General features: G+C 52.1%; 5 protein-coding genes across 5 annotated transcripts; 3 read left to right on the forward strand and 2 right to left on the reverse strand.

Moving 5' to 3' along the window:
• The first annotated feature begins 506 nt into the window (after positions 1-506).
• ACET3X_006190 (uncharacterized protein) lies at positions 507-2,510 on the forward strand. The gene is made up of 4 exons (XM_069452374.1): positions 507-952; positions 1,004-1,491; positions 1,554-1,643; positions 1,696-2,510. The coding sequence occupies exons 1-4, from the start codon at positions 826-828 to the stop codon at positions 2,110-2,112; spliced, it is 1,122 nt and encodes a 373-aa protein (XP_069306550.1). The 5' UTR covers positions 507-825; the 3' UTR covers positions 2,113-2,510.
• A 5,340-nt stretch (positions 2,511-7,850) lies between these two features.
• On the forward strand, positions 7,851-10,937 carry ACET3X_006191 (uncharacterized protein). The gene is made up of 4 exons (XM_069452375.1): positions 7,851-8,140; positions 8,202-8,710; positions 8,769-8,980; positions 9,045-10,937. Exons 2-4 carry the CDS (start codon positions 8,460-8,462, stop codon positions 10,421-10,423), a joined length of 1,842 nt encoding a protein of 613 aa, XP_069306551.1. The 5' UTR covers positions 7,851-8,140; positions 8,202-8,459; the 3' UTR covers positions 10,424-10,937.
• A 108-nt stretch (positions 10,938-11,045) lies between these two features.
• ACET3X_006192 (uncharacterized protein) lies at positions 11,046-13,366 on the forward strand. The gene is made up of 4 exons (XM_069452376.1): positions 11,046-11,271; positions 11,344-11,389; positions 11,455-13,154; positions 13,206-13,366. Exons 1-4 carry the CDS (start codon positions 11,185-11,187, stop codon positions 13,293-13,295), a joined length of 1,923 nt encoding a protein of 640 aa, XP_069306552.1. The 5' UTR covers positions 11,046-11,184; the 3' UTR covers positions 13,296-13,366.
• A 91-nt stretch (positions 13,367-13,457) lies between these two features.
• On the reverse strand, positions 13,458-14,987 carry ACET3X_006193 (uncharacterized protein; the record flags this gene model as incomplete). Its single annotated transcript, XM_069452377.1, has 1 exon — positions 13,458-14,987. One exon carries the CDS (start codon positions 14,985-14,987, stop codon positions 13,458-13,460), a length of 1,530 nt encoding a protein of 509 aa, XP_069306553.1.
• Positions 14,988-15,522: 535 nt separating this feature from the next.
• Positions 15,523-17,092, reverse strand: ACET3X_006194 (uncharacterized protein). The gene is made up of 6 exons (XM_069452378.1): positions 16,944-17,092; positions 16,709-16,826; positions 16,613-16,653; positions 16,448-16,556; positions 16,303-16,397; positions 15,523-16,251 (listed from the first exon to the last, which is right to left on the reverse strand). The coding sequence occupies exons 1-6, from the start codon at positions 17,007-17,009 to the stop codon at positions 15,661-15,663; spliced, it is 1,020 nt and encodes a 339-aa protein (XP_069306554.1). The 5' UTR covers positions 17,010-17,092; the 3' UTR covers positions 15,523-15,660.
• Between the last annotated feature and the right edge of the window lie 2,422 nt (positions 17,093-19,514).

Genomic DNA, 19,514 nt, shown 5'->3' on the forward strand with positions numbered 1-19,514 from the left:
TCAGCGATAGCCGTACACTGTTCCGCCTCCACTCGAGAGCGGTTGCATTGGCAGTCTAGTTTGTTCGTTATCGTTGACGCGATGATCGTGCGAATCAACCTGTGTCGCTGTGGTTCGGACAAAGGCAGCGCGGGTATCCGGAGTCCGGTTCCGTTGGAAGGACACTCGATTATGCCACAGCTTATCGTCGGTGCGAGTCGATCGATTCTCTGGACCGCTATCTTTTTGTTCTCGTCGTCAGCTGGTGTGCGTCTACATGTGCTCGATAGGACCAAACATCTTTGACTCGGAAGCTCAGCGACAAACCAATATGCGAACACTGCGTCGGCAACACAATGAGAAGCTTCAGATGTTCCCACTCCCGAAGTATACGAGCCGTGCGCAAGCTCGCTGATATCAGACCCTGCTGGCGATCGGGTGTGTGGTGGTGGAGGATCGCGTCATCAAAGAGGATAGCATCAGAACTCCGCGATGCTACCAGCCTTGCCTGGCAAAGACCACGGCATGTACAAGCGGCGATATGACTATCCTCTCGTGGGTCTTGGGTCTTCATTTCCTTGCTCGTGGTCTCCTTGTGTCTCCCTTCGTTGTAAGAGTGAGCGTTGCTTCACACAGGCGCTAAGCGAGAACTCCGAGCACTCCCGCCTATCTACGACAACCCCGCGATCTTCACGGTCTGGCACTCCGCTTCTTGAAATCCAGCTACCGGAACTGGAATATTATACGGGTGCTCTTCCCTCCTCAGCGATAACTATATCGTCTACCACAACAGCCACAAACAACAGCAACAAGACCAAACCCAAACCTACCAATCCACATATCAATATGGACTACTACTACAGCAGCGACAACAACGAATCCAAGGCCGCGAAGATTGATCAGGTAGATGGAGAGAGCGACAGTGACGGCGACGGCGACGAGCATATCAGGGATCTGGGCATTGGCAGCCACAGTAAGTAGACGAGGGCTTAAGCTCCATGGGTCACTGACGTGAGATCAACAGACCCCAACTCATGGTCGGCGTACAACAAGGAAGGTAAGAAGCTCAAAATCGAGCTGTCGATGCATCTCAAAGACAAAAACAGAAAGGAGGTAGCACGCGTTCAACGAGAAATCCATGACCACCTCCGACGTGGTGAGGTAGACTTGGGCCAACTTGATCCCGAGACTATAGCATGCCTAGAGGCAATTGATAGCCCGGAACCTCGACGTACTCCTCAGCACGCTGTCCGTCTCCCAGCTCAGCCCCCTGCTCTCCCCTCCTACGCAGGCTTGTCTCAGGTTCTTGTGATCCCAACCATTTCTCTGCCACCAGCCCTCAATCTCGCCCGCATGGATCCTCCGCATATCGTCGACAACGGAACATGGGAAGCAGGCAGCGGATTAGCCCTGAATGGTGTCAACCAGGCCCTTTATCGCAAAGCATCACCCGCCAATCTGGACTACAAGACACTACTCACTTTCGAGATGACTGTGCTTGAGATGGCCACTGTAAGCTCAAACTCTCACTTTCCTTGTTCTTTAGTTACATCTACTGATTCGCCACCATGTAGTACATTCCGTTAGCATTTTCGTGGTCGGGTGGCTTCCTCTCGCGCGTCGTATCAGCCGGGGGACGATGCACGATTGCTGCACGAATGATGGTAAGCAAACTCAAAAAATCCGAAAACATAGTTTCGGTGCTGATTCCATTAGCTTTGGGCTAGAGACCTTGACAATGATACCGACTCAAAGCAGAAGATCGGGAACCTCCGCAGTACGATGCAACACAAGCTTAGCGATTACATTACATCCAATAGCACCGACAAGACTGCTTCTTCTTGGACCTATACGAGAAAGATGCCCTCTGGAGCCATGCCAAACTTGATCGCGGATATACCCCTACTGCGACTTCGCCACGGCGTAACTCGCCCTCCTCGAGGTCGGCATCGTGGTCGTCTCACCACTGCCATCGAACATGCATATACTCGTGGTCATTGGGGTGTCATGCTAAGCCAAGTCGAACAATACATTCAACACTTCAGCCTGAAAGTACCTGCGAGTCTCGCTGCGGATGCCGACAGGCTGGCTATCGAGGATCTCAAAGGTACCTACAGGGCGGCAACTCACTGAAAACGTCGCGCAGACTCTGCGAATGCACGCTCGTGGGCTCCATGTGCTGTCTACAGGGTAAGCTGAGAGCACTCCCTGTGGTCTACAGTACAAATGTTTGTTTATCATGGAAGACGTCACGGCCAATCACGTCATAGAAGCCACCACTTGGTATAGGTTTTGAGATTGTATTCGCAAGCGAGGCGTTCGATCTCTGGCTGATCACTTAGCTGACAGGCCGAATGAGATCCGGGTCAGGTATAGTATTTGCCTCGGAGTTCTATACCAGTGTCTTTCAGGGTCATAGTTCGTGTTCAAAAAGGTGGGCCTCAATAGAATCAACGTCTCTATAGTCGTGTGCCCAAATTTGGGAGCTCGACTGTTAATCTAGTGTTAGCTTCTATACAATAAAAGGAAAGATTGTCAATTGTTGTAAAGCGTCTGGATCTTGGCACGTGTCGTTCATTTGGGTTTAGCGTATTGGTCCGTGTAGCGATCACATCGTCATTTGCGTTGCTCGATTGGAGTCACTTTTATCAGTGATACCTTTCGCTCAATTTGCCGTTCTATAACACAAGGTTCTCATTCCCGGCTGCATGCATGTCGCACACCAGACTGGGTACTAGATAAGTCTTTGCGTTGTCCAACTGTGCCACCCAACACCTACTCTACGGCAGAGCAACCACGCCGCATTCGCTATCGAGGCGTGCACTGCCCGCACCTGGCAAGGCAGTCTTGACATGCTGCGTATGATCTTGGTTTCGAACACAACGACTCGCTTGTGGAAGATGCACATCGAAACGCTCAGCGATGGTTGTCCCTTCTAACTATATCTAGGTGGCTTTCTTGACATCTCTCGCAACAAGAGCTCAAAGGTTATCACTATGCCCCATGAAACGTGGCTGGGCACAGGCGAGATAAGCTTCACGAAGGATTAAACGATCCCAGAGACGGTACTGTGCCGCACACAGCGGTGCCGGCAGCATACCAACCAGTCAACAATCACCATCCACGAAAAGGCTAGCTCGCGTACATATAGCCAATGTCGTCAGCTGGCAGTTAGTAGATCTTCCTGCAAGACAATCAGCATGGCTGCCTGCCTCCAACTGCATACAACACAACCATGTCACTGTCCACGCCGGCAGTCATCATCCAACGCTGTGCGGACCGATGTTGTTCGCACACCACTTCGACTGGTGGATTCTCATCGGCGCATTCCCGGGATGACATGTAACGGAACGACTCCTGCCATCTTTTGCATGAACACGGGAAATGGACAGCTCTTAACGACACACGCGGCGCGGTCTGTTGACGAACGAGCCGTCGCTTGTTTCCAACAGACGTGCGACGTGGAAGCCGTTTCAAGGAGCGGACATGGGTCAGGAAAAACAAAACGGGCCACATCCAACAAACAGCCTTGCTGGCCTCGTTTCCAAGGAACACATTTGCTGACTCCTTTCGTGCTCGGGCCTCAGATCTTTGGCAACGTTGGGTTTAGCCTTACCGCATGAAGACGGCACGGTTTCAGAACTTCATGCAGGCCAGCTGCGCCTGTACGCCAGACGCCGCCTTGCAGCGCGCTGTTGGTGTTATGCGCAACGCGACTGTTGCGGTTGGACAAGAGCCGCGACATCCAACACGACAGAACGCAAATTGTAGCTCATGAAACTGCGGATGCTGCTTCGCCTTGCTGCAGAAGCCTTTTTTGCGGCAGTGACAGCTGGTGTCTGGTGGTATTTGGTGGCGGATGTTCGCTGCCCCGCGCTACCCCTGACCATCATTTTACGGCGTCGAGGGCGTCGTCGGACCCTTGGCGTGGAGAGACCTTGCATGTCATCCCCCTGGGTAACGTATAATTGCGACCACTGCAGGTTGGTGATCGGCATAAGCATATACGCCTCTGTGTCCCCTTGGTGCCTTTCCTTGTCATACAAACATTGTTTCTCTCATACAACGGCTTTATTTGCTTCTTAACAGATATCTATTAACCCCCGGATACCATTGCGTATATCAACGATACGCTTCTCTTCTTTGGACTAAATCACATCTTCCATTCTCGCCATACGCATATCTCACACCATGTCTTACCAACCACATTCGCCCAGTGGGCTTCCCAGCTCCCCAAGAGCAAACCGCCAAATGCAGATGCTTTCTCCACTCGACACATCGTTCCCTTCGGATTCATCGCAAACACCCTCGCCATACTCCAGCACATCCGAGAAGCAATCGGAAAAGACGCGCGACATCTTCGCCGATGCTACCATTCCTCTCAGCCCCGCGTCGTCAACAAGCTCGACTAGGAAAGCAAACCCCTACGAGGGTCTTGAGCCCCGGAAGCGTAGCGGCCTCGCGCGACTCTTCTGCTGTCTTGGTCGCGAAGAGCGCGCACGACGAAGGATGCAAAGGAGCTTGGAGTTTGAGAAGGTCGGCGAAGATTGTCACTGGTCGGAGTACTAAGGATACCAATTGCGCTACAACATACTCGGTGATGGACAATTTGCGGCTGGGCATGATTCGCATGCCTATCCGTTGCGATCTGAAACGCGACGTGACGGGACATCAACCCACCAAACCTCCAGACAGCTGACAGCTTGGATACCAAGCGGGCGCGCTATCGGATCTTTTGGTGCCCGAGCCACGAAACAATTTGCGATACGAAAGTGATCGCATGCCCAAACACTCGCGACACAAACATTCTCTTCATACTGTCACTGCGACGTTTCTTATGTTCATATTTACAGCACGTTCTCGGGCTTGGATCTTCCGGTCTCTTTTCGGGCGTTGCTACTGTCGGGATAGACTTGCGACTGCAGAGGTTTCTCTCTTTGTTCAGCGTTGGCGTTGGGGTTATTTTTGCTATATCCGGCTCGAAACTAGAGACCATTTAACGCGCAAGACTGGGAGAGCGAGCGCAATGTCGTGCAAGACGATGGGAGAAACAAAATCATTATCATACCACTTCTATGTCCTGGTCCGTCCCGTCGCTCATCTCGTGCTTTGCTGTCCTTTCACACTGACTGCCTGATCAACAAACTCTTCAAACTGACATGCCTCCTTCCCCAACACCCACTCCAGCACATTGCTATTTCCCACCAGCCCTCTTGCATCATAAAACAGAATCATCCTCTCCGCCGCATCCCTACTTCTCCTATCTGCCTGCCCCGCATCTTCAAGCTTATATAGCCTCTTGAGCAGAGCATCCACCGCATCCCCAAACGCCTTCTTCTCAACCACCACACGTCTACCAATCTTCCTCTCAATGATACCCAGCGCCTCTCCAAAGCTAATAGGCTGATGCGTCGACGTAAGCGGATACTGCGCATAAAAATGCTTCTCTCGCTCCTCCACCACAACCTTGAACGCCTCCGCCAAGTCACTCAACGCAAGCATCGAGAACCTGTTTTCCGTACTCCACAGAGCAGGAAACACCGGCTTCTCCTGTTGCGCAAGCATAGCGACGGGTATGTTGTCCATGAATGTGCTCGGCTGAAGAATCGTATACGGAATTCCGGATTCCATGATCCATTCTTCGATGGACCGTTTACAGTCGTGGTTCAACATCTTGCTGAATTGGCTGTTCAATACGCTACTCAGGATGAAGTGCTTGAATACTCCGGTGCCATTAGAGTAGGCGGCGACAGCGGCGTCGATCATCATCTTTCCAATTTCGGTTTCGTGGGGGTGGTAGGAGGGGCCGATGTGGATGGCTGTGGTAACATTTTCGAAGAGCGAGGCGCAGTTTGAAGGGGAGTAGAGGTCGGTTTGGATTACTTCAGCATGAGGGTAGTCCTGTTGGAGACGGGCTTTGGATGAGGATGAGTGGACGGCTAAGCGGATGTTCTGCCAGTTGGAAAGGAGAGGGATGAGTTTGCCGGCTTGTTTACCAGAGGCAGAGGTTACCTAGGTATTCTGCTTCTATCTAATCTTTTAGGGGGATCCGAATAGCGTTTAGGGGGATCTGAAAAAGTTTTTCCTATATATTTGTACGTAGAGTAGAAGTTGCTATATAACTGCTAACTAATATAACAACAAGAATACGAAAGCTATGCTTAGCCTACATAACTGTTACTAGAACAGAGTATGTCTTTACCGAAGATGTCTTGTGGGTCACACATAACATCAGCTCCAGTCGAAGTACAAACATCAGCAACGCTAGTCTGATCAGAGTTGGAAAACATATCGAAACTGCCAACACTATTGATGCCATCGAACCAGTCAGCGGTACTCACACTACCAAGGTTGTGAACTTCGTGGCCGCCAGTAGGAATAAGGAAGTCGTCGAAACCATGGATCGAAGCATAGTCATGTAGGTTCGGAAGCGCACCCACACTGTCAGGTTGAATGGAAGGATTGAAGCCACTGCTGTCAGCTGCCCACTCTGCATCAGCACTTCCGTTACCTCCCACAGCCTCATCAGTCTGAACCACTGACATCTCAGAATAGCTGAAGTTAAAGCGATGCACTTTCTTCAGATGTGAGTCGAGTTTGTCTTTCCTCGGAAACGGGCGCCGGTGATGAGGAAAGCTCTCGCTACGGCTGCAGCTTGATACCGGGCACCAGAAAGGCGTTGTAAGTTCGTGAACTGAGTTGTGGTGACGGACAAGTTCTTGCAACCTTCCGAAGGTCTTGTTACATCCTGTCCAAGCGCAGTGAACTCTGTCGCGATGCATAATGTGCTTGAATTTGGTGGAAACGGAAACATCTTCGCCGAATGGTGGATCAACGATGTGGGCGTTTTCGTGGCTGTGTATATGTGCGTGAGTCGAGTGGTCCGCTTCAGTAATTAACCTCGGAGTTAGGGCGCCAAAGGTAGGAACGTAAGTTGTCCCAGCCAAAGAAAAGTCTGGGATGACAGGTTGAGTAGACCAAGAACTGATCATGATATTATCGCTCTCGTTTCCAAGCTCGCAGTCATGACTGGGATTCATGATGTATCCAGTGTTATTGAAGTTATCGCCGATAGTCCAACCAGAAGTTCCTGCTACAAAATGGCGTTGTTCGTGATCCAATAGTCCAACAGAGTCTTGATAGGTCGCTGGCGTAAATTGATGGTAGGTTTGTCCAGTTTTGAATGTTCGGTGTAGCTTGCCATCGTTCTTCGACATCTCGGTTGTCGTGTTGATATCACAGAATATCGAAATTCCACGGCCTTCAGTCTGGACTATGTCTTAGGTGCTATTTATGTTAGAAACCCGCAAACGACTATTCATTCGCTGGGTAGACCTTTGAGAACTTTGAGAACTTTCAGGAACTATGAGGCTTTCAACATCCGTGTGCGACGGCAAGGGCACCATCGTTATTGCAGATCTACCAAAACGTTCTCAAAAAGTTCTATCCTTACCCTATGTGTTTGTCGCTGGCACTTTACATATTAGATACCTTAGGCTTTCTTGTCCACGACCTACAATCATGTGAAAATGAAAACGTTCCCAGTAATCCAAGATCATTGCAACGTTTTCGTTTGTGTAAAGGGAGATTTGACTTGTATTAGCGATTAGTTCAGGACGCCCACGACTATGTTCGCGAGGAACTCGCATGACATAAGTCAGCAAAAGTTCTCAAAGATTCCACTCTGACGTGGTCATGTGGCTGGGAATGCGCCCCTGATGACTGCATTAGCTCTAAGTGACCGCGCTTATGCGCTAGCGATGCGACAACAACTCACAGCCAATCTTGAGTTCATCTGCCGTCTCAATGTACCTACGTAAGGGCTAAGCGAAAAGCAAACAGAGCCACAATCTGACTCCTCGCGCACATAGGGGAGCCATGACTGAAACAACGGCAGACTCAACCTCCTACCGTCCTGCGTCTCTGCCTGTATACGCAACGTCATCAACGTGTAATAACCCCCCAGAACTTGATACCTAGAAGCACAGGGTTAGACGTGGTTTCCAGCGCTGTCTATAGGAGATTTTGAGAAGAGCGTCGCATGTGGCCCCTCGAGTAATCTTAGCTCTACAAAAAGCCGTTTCGGATATATGCGTTGGGAACCACCTGCGCATGTTGTTGTTGCACGACCTCGCGTAGGACGAAAGACTTCCAAGCCAAGGTTGGTGTACCGAGCATGTCTACCTAGACAGGCAAGCGCTAAACTGTGACGGGAACCGAAGGACCTTCATACGTGCCCTTCGAACGAAAAGGTCTGCAAAGGTTCGCAAAGATTCGCAAAAGTTCTTGCATAGCCGTGACCAGGTGCCCAGTATTTAATCATCGCCTCTCTTCTCTTCAGCTTTCGACGTCTCGTCTTTTCACTCACGTCAAGATTACAAGATCTATCACACACAAAAGAGTCGACACACCGATCGGAATTCCAATCTTGTTGTTAACTCGATTCCAAGACCCCACTCCTTATTTGAATTCCTCTGATCATGGCGTCGGTTGAGGGCTTGCATGCTGACGTCGATACGCATGCGATGGATAGCGTTACCCCGTCACGCTCGCCTCCGATTGGACAGGCTTCGGCGTTCCGGCCTAAGCCCAGCATTGAGCCTTCAACACCAAAGCGTATCGAACGATCGGAATGGGATAAACATGAACGTTTCATCAGAGCAAATCACCATCGCATGCAGTTGACACAACTCCGTCGAGCCATACTCATGGAGCGCGGTTTCGTCGCCAGGTGAGAGACCTTCCGTCTTTCTTATCTGCTGTAAATTCTCACTGACTAACCGGATCAGCGAACAACAATGGAAAAAGGCGCTGGCTAGATGGGGTCTTTGCAAGTCGATCCCAAAGTCTGTAGCCAAATTCATAGGGAAGAAGACACACTTCCGCCAGGCCAGAGAAGGAAAGAAGACAACCTTCAGATACCGTAAACAAACGGTACCGAAGGACAAGATCAAACGATATGAGCAGGAATACGCCAAAGGTGACTTGTCTCCAATCCCAAGTACGTAAACCTGCTGTATACGGCGTCTGTCAACGATGGTTCCTTAACTGACGTATCAAAACAGCTTCGCCTTCAAATCTGACTTATCAAACTTTGAAGTCTCCGACTATGGCGTTTACACTCCCGGTGAACCAAAGTCCGAAGCCTCCGCACATGGAGTTTACACTCCCGGCGGACCAAACCAGTTGCAGCAATATGTCAGTAAGGACCGAGTTCTATAATGGCCAGGACCTCGATAGCTTCCTCGCGAGTTCCCATTACGCTCAAGCTCTCGCCAAGCAGGGGAACTATACCGTTGCTAAACTCTCCTTTATCGACGCTCTGGAGGGGATCGAGGCTTTAATCGGCGCTGTACACATGATCACCATCGACGTTTTGGACAGCTTTGCTGAAGCCGCTATCCAGAACAAAGACTATGGTGGAGCTACCGAGCTACTTCGCAAGTCCCACACCCAGCATCAGGAGCTGCTTGGCAGAAATCACAAGAAGACTTGGGCCAGCTTTGGTCGACTGGGCTTGGTGCAACTCGCAGAAGGAAAGCGTGGGCAAGCACTGAAAACATTTATGGATGCGAAATCTGGCATACGCGCAGCGCCCGACATGAGCCAAGAGGATATTTTCAATCTCACCATTGAGTTTACTTTGAAAATCGTCGATGTACGTCAGAAGTTATGTGATTTCGAGGGCGCTGTAAGCGAGCTGTGCGATCTGATCCAAGAATCCGAAGCCTTAGGTGACGCTTATCGAAATCAGACCGCTGCTCTCAAGCACCGGCTCGCTCACCTCTACAATGACGAAGTCTGGAGCCTAGGCCTGAAAACACTCCCGTTTGGCGTTGCAGCTGCCCCACGACAGCGTGTCGAGAACAACCTTTTGGAGGCTATCAACGATTACGAGGCGACGTTCAGTGAAGATCCTCACTATCTGTGCTCATTGGAACAGTTGCGAGTGTACTATGAGAATGCAGGTGAAGTCTTCAAGCTGGACGCCTTGATTAAGGAAAAGATCGAACCCGCTTTCGTCGCGCTTCGACCCACTGGACAAATCCGCGATAAATACATAAAGCTGATGCAAGGAGCCATAGTCTCATTGTCACGGCTTCGCGAATTTGAGAGAGCTGAAATGTTGCTGAAATGGCGTCAACAACAGATCGAGGGCTCGGATAAGATGGGATACTTTTCCTTCGAAGCACTATCCAACGTCATGCTACATGCCAAGTGCTATCTCGATCGAAAAATGCCAGAATCTGCAGAACCATTACTCGAAAAAGCTCAGCAGATAGCCATGCGAGTCCTGCCACTGGGTCATACTTTTCACGAGGTATTGGCTCAGACTATCGCGGGTAAGGCTTGGCTGTATGAGACATGTCATTGCTGTCTAGTCAACCCACCCGGTGAATTCGACAGCGCTTCATGGTCTGGTGACTACCTAGGTAGGCATTGATAGTTTCACGCAAGTTGGTACCGACTTATCTAAGGCTAAAAATTGGAATGACATCTTTCTTACAGCAATAGTTTCCGGCCTTCCTGTGAGATATAGATTAATGTGAATATATGCTACTTGCTCAACTTCGAGCTACGCATAGATTAGATGCCCTCGGGCGCATCCATCGCCGACGCCGACGGGCAAAGGTCTAGACACGAGCGTATTCGTACGAGCGCTGGCTCTATGACTGACTCGAGCGTCTTTGATGACATGGTTCCCGGAGCCTCATCCATCACATGATTAGTATGAGGCTCTGCACAAGACTGGGCGTGGCTTGTCGCAAGCTCGGTCGAGAAACGTCTTCCTCGGCTCCTCTTGGGCTGTGTGAGATTGCCGGCTCGTCGCGCCCGTGTGTGGTGGGGCTGTCGGCGCGGGGCACCCCAGAATCGCGATGCTGAACAGGCCGGATGGATGGCAATTGGCAGACTGGCTGGAATGGAAAATGTAGTTTAGGCGTCTTGGTCGATGTGGCACATGCTGCAGGAAATGTAAAATTCTCGCATGTGCTCATCCGGTCAGACGGCCATCAGCGTGCAGGCATCACGTTACCGGCGTCATCTCTAACCTTAGTCCGACAACCTCGGCTCGTTGCATTCACAGCTCCACCCCTGTCATCGCACCCAGCGCGTGCTCATTTGGCCTCGGATCTGCTGAAGCTAGGACTTTTGACATCACCTTCTGTCATCTTTCCCCTTGTTACTTTCAAATCTTTATTTGTGATGTTCAGCAGAGCTGCACGCGCGCGAGTACCCGCCTCGATACTCCGCAGACCGCTTCTGAACCAGTCCGCCTTTGCAAAGCCCAGAGTATGTTTTTTGTTGTTGCCGTGTAAACAGACGCATAGTGGGGAGATTTGTGCTAATATTCGACGCGTGTAGATTGTCGCAATGGCTCCAGCAAGGAAACAGTCGAGCCTGCCAGCGGGTAAGTGGACACGCTTCATTTACGTGCTTTGGGACATGTCAGGGCTGACGATCATGTTCGCGTAGGCTACAAGGAGGATCACAGCAAGGGCGCCATGCTGCGCTTCGAGGACTCGCTCCCGCGCCTCCCCGTCCCCACACTCGAGGAGACCGCCAAGCGATATCTCAAGTCCGTCCACCCGCTCCTCTCCCAGAAGGAATTCGAGACGACGACAAAGGCCGTCGAGGAATTTGTGGCCCCCGGTGGCCCTGGCGAGAAGCTGCAAAAGCGCTTAGTAGAGCGGAGAGAGGACCCCAAGCACAGGAATTGGATCTACGAGTGGTGGAACGATGCCGCCTACATGGCCTACCGCGACCCTGTCGTGCCCTACGTCAGCTACTTCTACTCGCACCGCGATGACCGGAAAAGGCGCAACCCCGCAAAGCGTGCTGCTGCCCTGTCGACAGCCGTGCTCGAATTCAAGAAGATGGTCGACGAGGGCAGCCTCGAGCCCGAGTACATGAAGAAGCTCCCCATGGCCATGAGCTCCTACGAGTACATGTTCAACTGCTGCCGTGTCCCCCAGAAGCCATCAGACACCACCACAAAGTACCCCAACAAGGAGAACGCGCACATCATCGCCATCAGGAAGAACCAGTTCTGGAAGATTCCCCACGAGATCAACGGAAAGCAACTCAACACCAGCGAGCTCGAGCTCCAGTTCAAGCGCATTTACGAAAAGGCTGACAAGGCACCCGCCGTCGGCAGTCTCACGTCTCAAAACCGTGATGTCTGGTCTGAAGTGTACCCCAAGCTCAAGGCTGCCTCGAGCGTCAACGCTGCGTCCATCAAGGAAATCGAGGCCGCATCATTCGTTGTCTGTCTCGACGACGCTTCTCCCGTTACCCTAGAAGAACGCGCACGCCAATACTGGCACGGCGATGGCGCAAACCGCTGGTACGACAAGCCCCTCCAGTTCATTGTCAACGAGAACGGCACATCGGGTTTCATGGGCGAGCACTCCATGATGGACGGCACACCCACCCACCGCCTCAACGACTATGCCAACCAGCAAATCTTCACCAACGCCCTTCCCTTTGACGACCCCACCGTACGCTCCGACCTCCCCGACCCGAAGCCCCTTCGATTTGAACTCAACAAGGAGCTCCTACAAGACATTGCCGACGCGCAAGCGCACTTTGCCAGCCAGGTTGGCGCGCACGAGCTCAGGGTACAGGCATACCAAGGCTACGGCAAGGGCTTGATCAAGAAGTTCAAGTGCAGTCCCGACGCCTACGTACAAATGATCATCCAACTCGCATACCACAAGTTCTACGGCAAGAACCGTCCTACCTACGAATCTGCCGCTACCCGTCGCTTCCAGCAAGGCCGCACAGAGACATGCAGATCCGTCTCGGACGAGAGTGTCGCCTTTTGCAACGCCATGGCCGACCCCGAGGCAACACCCGAGGAGTGCCAGAAGAAGCTGAGGGCGGCGCTCGATGCACACGTCAAGTACATCTCGGATGCTAGCGACGGACGCGGTGTCGACCGTCATCTCTTCGGACTCAAGAAGTGCCTCAAGGAGGGCGAGGAACTGCCCACTTTGTACCAGGACCCAGCCTACACATACAGCTCCACGTGGTTCATTTCAAGTTCGCAGTTGTCGAGCGAGTACTTTAACGGTTACGGATGGTCTCAGGTCATTGACGACGGATGGGGTATCGCCTACATGATCAACGAGAACACTATTCAGTTCAACGTCGTCTCCAAGGGACTTGGCTCGGTAAGTACAGTCGTTTCTAGAATAATGGGAATGCAAGCTAACAGCAATCAGGAAAAGATGAGCTTCTACCTCAACGAGGCTGCCGGTGACATGCGGGACATCATGCTGCCCACTCTGGACGTAACAAAGGCAAAGTTGTAGGCAAATTATGCTTGCGTGCTTTGTAGTTGTCCGGCTATAGATCTATTTATATGTAAAGCATTAAGATTACATTTCCAGTATCAGACCATATCTGTGACCATGTCCAGACCAGCTTCTCGCTCTTGTCGTACCTGCCAAACACCTCATTAACATCATCAAGCTTTACACTTTCTGTTCCGTAACAGCCACCTCAACCCCATCTTTCTCTCCTCCCTGCGGCTCCGCCATCCTCGCATTCCTTCTCTTGCTCCACCACGTCCACGCCAAAAACCCCACCATCCCGACGCCCACCACAACACCAATCGCGATGCCCGCTTTCGTCCCCGGATTCCTCGTATCGTGATTCATTTCCTCTGCCGCCTCGGCGTCTTCCCTTTCCTCTTCCTCTTCTTCCGTCTCCCGTGCCCGCTGCTGGCCACTAGGCACTCCACCGGGATGCGCAGCTGAAAAAATATATTGTTCGCGTGTATGTTTGCCTTTGGGCTGTGTCGCGAAGAAGACTTGGCTGTATGCTGTTTGTTCCTGGATATCATTGTACGACGTTGATGGTGATGATTCCGGTGATAATGAGACAGATGTGAGGGCTAGAGCACATGCAAAGAGCATGGTATCGGGTTGTTTGTGGAACCAAATCTCAGGCGTGTAACCAGCGGGGTTATCGAAGAAGGAAGGGGATAGCATGGCTATCTCGATGCTGACGGTTGTGTTGTCGCTGGAGAGATAAGATTCTTGGTTTGATGTTTCGGTGATGTTGTCAGAGGTGTTTTCGCTGTAGACCTCGTCTTCGCCGTTGGCCCAGTTGTTGCAGCATGATGATGGGGATGGAGAGTCGCTGTCGGTGTCTGTTTTGCAGGGCTCGAGGCAAACGAAGCAAGTCAGGATCATGCCTAGTGGTTCGGTGTTGCTTGTGTCCATGTCGGGGTTGGTGGCCCATGTTGCTTCGATGAGATCCTCTGCTTCCGGCATCGTTGCGGGCGAAGACGCATCGCCCCAGTACTGGGTGTTTGGGTCTTGTAGCGCGTGTTCCAAGTACGTGTTCATGGTTGCGTCAGAGTTCAATCCTGTCAAGTTGCCTGGGCCAGGAAAGGTGAACATCAGCGGCCCGGTCTTGAGGGCTTCTGGCTGTTCAGCATCGATCAAGCTCTGCTGTTTTCCATCGCGGTAGGTAGCACTCCACAAACTCGGCGAAACGCTCACATCGCCCATGCTGAGGATGATGTCTGATATGCTCGCTCCCCCATCTTGACCGTTTCGCTGCATCTGGAAAACACAGGCAAAGTCGCGATTGCGAATGGGCTTTTGTGCATCTCCTTGTCTTCCATCGTTACCGGTCGGCATTTCGAAGTTTGATCCCATCCCTTCTTGTGCTACACCAACATCAATCCATACTTCAGTGGCATCTGCTTGATTGAAATCCAAACATCCGTGCAAAAAATCGTCACCTTGCACAGCGCATGTAAGACAATAGAGCCCCAGGTTCAGGCCCTCAGTGGTGTCGATGCCAGACCACGAAGGTTGGACAATGTCCTTGCCGTGCATATATTTCGGTGCATCAGTGTTGCTCTGATATGTCGACAGGTACTCTTCGATGGCGTATCGGGTGGTGTTGTAAGTATAGGACGCTGGAAGTGTCAAGTCGGTAGGACCGCTGTAGGGAAAGGTCCAGCTTATTTGCGAAGCGATGGATGCCATGTCACCGTCCTCCTCCTAATAAGATAGCGATGTTGTACACTGTTGACGCGACACTGAGGGTATCGAGCAGAAACGTAGAAGACTACAAACCCAACACCGCATGGCACGCACATCGCGCGGCACATACTGCAAGGAACTCGATAAAACCCCAGTCGCGTGCAAGAGTCCCCAATCTTGATTTTCTCATCACAGTATCCGGACGACAGAATGTAGTTAGCAATTCTCGCTTCTAGCTGTCCACCCACGTCACACGGAGTAAGGCCTCCTACAAACTACCCAGGTACTCGGAGCTTGGTAGCTTGTTAGAGATAAGCCCTGGAGTGTTTCGCTCTATCGATATTGCAGCGTGACCGGTTACTATATCGGTCTCTGTGCTGTACCGCTCCCTATGTGCGTACGCCGCCCGTGTTTTTCGCAGACGTCGAGTGGTGGCCGACCCCTGCCATCTTTTTGGCGGCCGGAGAAGCGATCGAACATGATACCTCAAATCGCGTTAACGCACGTGCAAGGCAGTCACATCCAAACAACAACGGGCTGGAGAATCGTAAGGAGTTGATTTTGGCATGCTAAGGTACAGATTAAAGTTTACGACATGGTAACTAAGCCCAGTCCAATCCAGAACCCGTAGCTCACGTCGTTAATATTGTACACACTCACAAATCCTTTGCGGAATTTATGGGTTCTGCTTGACCCACTCAACACCCTTCTTGATGTTCTTGGCGAGGTCAACGACGCAAGCGTCGAGGAGCTTCTGCTCGTGGTCGGTGATCTTGCCGACGGGGTGGATCTTCTCAACACCGTTGGGGCCGAGCTCAACGTTGGTGGAGAAGAAGTCGCAGCCCTGGTCCTTGAACAGAGGAGAGTCGACAAAGGTGGGCTCGATGACGTTCTTCTGGCCCTGGGCAGCCTTGAGGAGTGACTCGGCGAAACGGGCACCGGCCATGGCCATGGAGAGAGTGGCAGAGCCAGCACCATCCTTGGCCTGGACGACCTCGTCACCACCAAACTGGACACGGCGGATGTAGTTCTCGAGCTGCTCGCCCTCAAGGTTGTAGCCGGATTGGGACAGGAGAGGAACGATGGTAGCGCCGGAGTGGCCGCCGATGACGGTGATGTTCTCGTTGGCGGGGTCGGTGTTCTTCAGCTGGGAGATGAAGCGGGAGGCACGGACGACGTCGAGGGTGGTGACACCAAAGAGACGCTTGGGGTTGTAGACACCCTTGGACTTGAAGACCTCGGCGGTGATGGGGACGGTGGAGTTGACCTAAAATTGTCAATATTCGGTTTCGCGCAGCGGCGGATGCAATCAACGTACGGGGTTGGAGATGATCAGGACGTTGGCCTCGGGGGCGTGGTCAGCGACGGCCTTGGCGAGGTCGCGGACAATGGAGGCATTGGTGTTGAACAAGTCTGTTGGATGGATTAGTCGTGTCCAAGACATGCGCCATTTCTATGCTCACCATCACGGGTCATGCCGGGCTTGCGGGGAACACCAGCGGGGATGACAACGATCTCGGCGCCCTTGAGGGCTTCTGCGAGACCTGAGGGAGTGGCGTCATGGCCAATAACCTTGTCGTGTATTAGCAGATGGTCCGCGGAAGACGAGTTTGGAGCGTCTCTCGTACCTCGCTCTTGGTGTTGATGTGGCCAATGTCGGCAGCGACACCTATACAAAGCTTGTCAGGACTACGGCATGGTGTATATACTTGACTGGAGCTTACCGGGAGCTAGACGGATGTCGTAGAGGGAGAGCTTGGTAACCCTGGGGTTGAGCTTGAGCAGCAGGGACAATGGCTGACCAATACCACCAGCGGCACCGAGAACGGTGACCTTGGAGTTCTACGAGATCATTCGTTAGCATCCTGAGCTGCAATGGCAACAATGGCATGGACATGTCCTGAGCGCGGCCAATGGCCCCACCAACAAAACAATCGCGACATCCGGGAATATGCATACCTGGCGGGCCGAGGCCGAGAAGCAGCGGCGCGAGCCCTGGAAGAAAGCTTGTCTGGCAGCGAACATGATGTCTGTGATTCGGGTGAGGAACGTGAGACTGGGTTGGACTGGATGAGGGAGTGGTGGTGGAGTGGGAAGCTGCGGGAGGTTTTGCGAATCTTGAACGTCAGTGCTTCTTCGGCTGGGCGTCGGAGCTACGGCTGACACCCGCTTTCACCATCACCTCACCCCTCCTGCCACCTGTGCCTCGGACTTTTTCCACAATCGCCTGCGCAGTATCAAGAGTGCAGTCTTTGATGAAATGCCTTTCGCTGTGTTATGATATAGACACGATGACTTCATACCACACCGTCAGTTCCGAGGTCGCCCAGGTATCACTGCTCACAGCCACACCGTCTGGCATCATCGCGATTCCAATGGCAGTCCATTGCAACCACTCCGTAACGCTACACTCTGTAGACTGTATGCTGTATAATGCTGTCGAGCCAATAATGCGTCGTAGCGGTGAGTCGACTACGCTAAGCCCGGGTTCTGTCACGCTACCATCACAAAGTGCCGACTTAAGCCACACCTTGACTCACTGTGGCGGTGCATGCAGTCGACATATACTGTGAATCGCTCCCTACAAACTTTTCTGATCTACCTTCATTATACCAGAACCATCACTCGCTGTGTACGAGCATCGCAAATTCAGAAGCCAAAGAAATAGACACTTTTCAAGACTGCCTCCTGAACGCCATGGCCCCTCCGGACCAAGACAGGTCATCCATCCCTGAACTTCAAGCAGCACTGGGCCCGTTGCTCCTCACGCGTGCATCCCCATCAAATTCAACCTCTCATTCTTCAGGCTTCTACACCGTAGCACGCGGTTGTCCTGACACAATGCCTCCAAAGGAGCAAGTTCTACCCAAATGGACTGGCGCGTTCAAGCTCTTTGGTCTTCCGCAAGAGCTACGAGATAGAGTATATCACTACGTTGTTCATGTTCCACGAGACATATACTACAATACGCAAACCAAGGGAGGATTTCAGAACACATTTAGCTCCGATATCGTGAACCTCCTCCTGGTTTCCAAGCAAGTTCACCATGAAGCATTACAGACGTTTGGGAGGAGTAACACCGTTGCGCTATCCTCCCGATCCAGTCCACGAGAAGGCTACCGCAAGCCAATTACCGGCCTACTTCGTCTGTTCCCCGATCCGGCAGCCGATGCGTTGATGAACGTGAGCCACCTATACCACGACACTGTTACCCGACATATTAGCACATGGGGCATGGCGCCGAGCCATGACAGTATTGCCAATGGAGGTGATGGTACAGGTCATTTTTATAAGCGTCAAGAGCCTCGAGAGACTTTCTTGGAGATATTGAGAGATGCGCATGTCATCTCACAGCGTTTTCCCAAACTCAAGCTATTCAACGCAGGCTGGTATGTCGGGCCCAGCTTCCATGAGCACCCAGTACCAGAATGGGTTGTGCACAACATTGCAACGTCCCTGAAGAACTACGGTAGCTGGGAGGAAGCAGTGGAGATGTGGTTAGATCTCATGCGACAATGGCTACAGAAGGGCAACGTGATCCCGCTGGGATGCGTGTGGTTTGATGTGCAAGGGTTTTATGCGGATGGGTTTGGGTCGGAAATGAATGAAGCGGCGAACAAGGCATATCAGACACTCGTAGCCGAGTCGAAGCATCGGGAGGATATCGAGTCTGGTGGGAAGATGTGGTTAGAAGAGATGGGGGAAGCGGGCAGGCATAAGAGGAAGGGGAAGCGCGGAGGAAGGCAACACCCAATCAGTGATTGTACTAAATACTAGACCATGGCAACAGTCCCGACTTCTTACCGAAGCTTCATATGCAGCACGCTACCGAACAACTGGAACAGATTCAGCACGTCGTTTTAGCTACACAGCCAAGCCTCTTTCATCCTGATCAACCGCTCGCGACTCCTATTACCCAGGCATGCGTGGGCGACATGTTCCTTACGTCGTGTATGCTAGCAGTAAGTCGGTACACTGACCTCTCGATGGAGCGACGAGGGAGTCTTAATCCTTTGTTTCCCATGGATAGGGCCCCTAGGAATGGGACCTGCTGCGTGAGCAATGCATGTTCCGGTCAATCGTGGCGCTGCATACTTACCCCGTCTTTCCAGGCCACCTGAGCTCGCTAGTGGTCAGTATGTCACTCTGTCTCCGCTCAACAAAGAAGGTGCAGAAATGGCGGTCATCTTGGGGTCGTGTGTTGATTAGTGCGGAGGGGAAGGCCGGGGAAATCGACCGTGGCTTCTATGGCTTCTGTGGGCGCAACTCGATTTCAAGTAGTCGAATCTGGGGATTTGCTACATAGGGTAAGTCCGAGTGATGTCCTGTTCCCCCGAAGTCACATCGAACAAAGGCCGTAGACCCCTATTGCCTGGCGCTCGCGGATGGTTTTCCGTCGGGGAGAGCAAAAAGATCCCTTCGGGAAAGACGGCAAGCTAGTGACCAACATGGCCTAACCCGGTCTCGACCGGCATCACTGTGCATTTTCAGGTCCTTCCCTTTGCGCTTCTCCGCACGACAGTCTCTAAC

Source organism: Alternaria dauci, chromosome 5 (genome assembly GCF_042100115.1).
Source record: "Alternaria dauci strain A2016 chromosome 5, whole genome shotgun sequence".
Lineage (NCBI taxonomy): Eukaryota > Fungi > Ascomycota > Dothideomycetes > Pleosporales > Pleosporaceae > Alternaria > Alternaria dauci.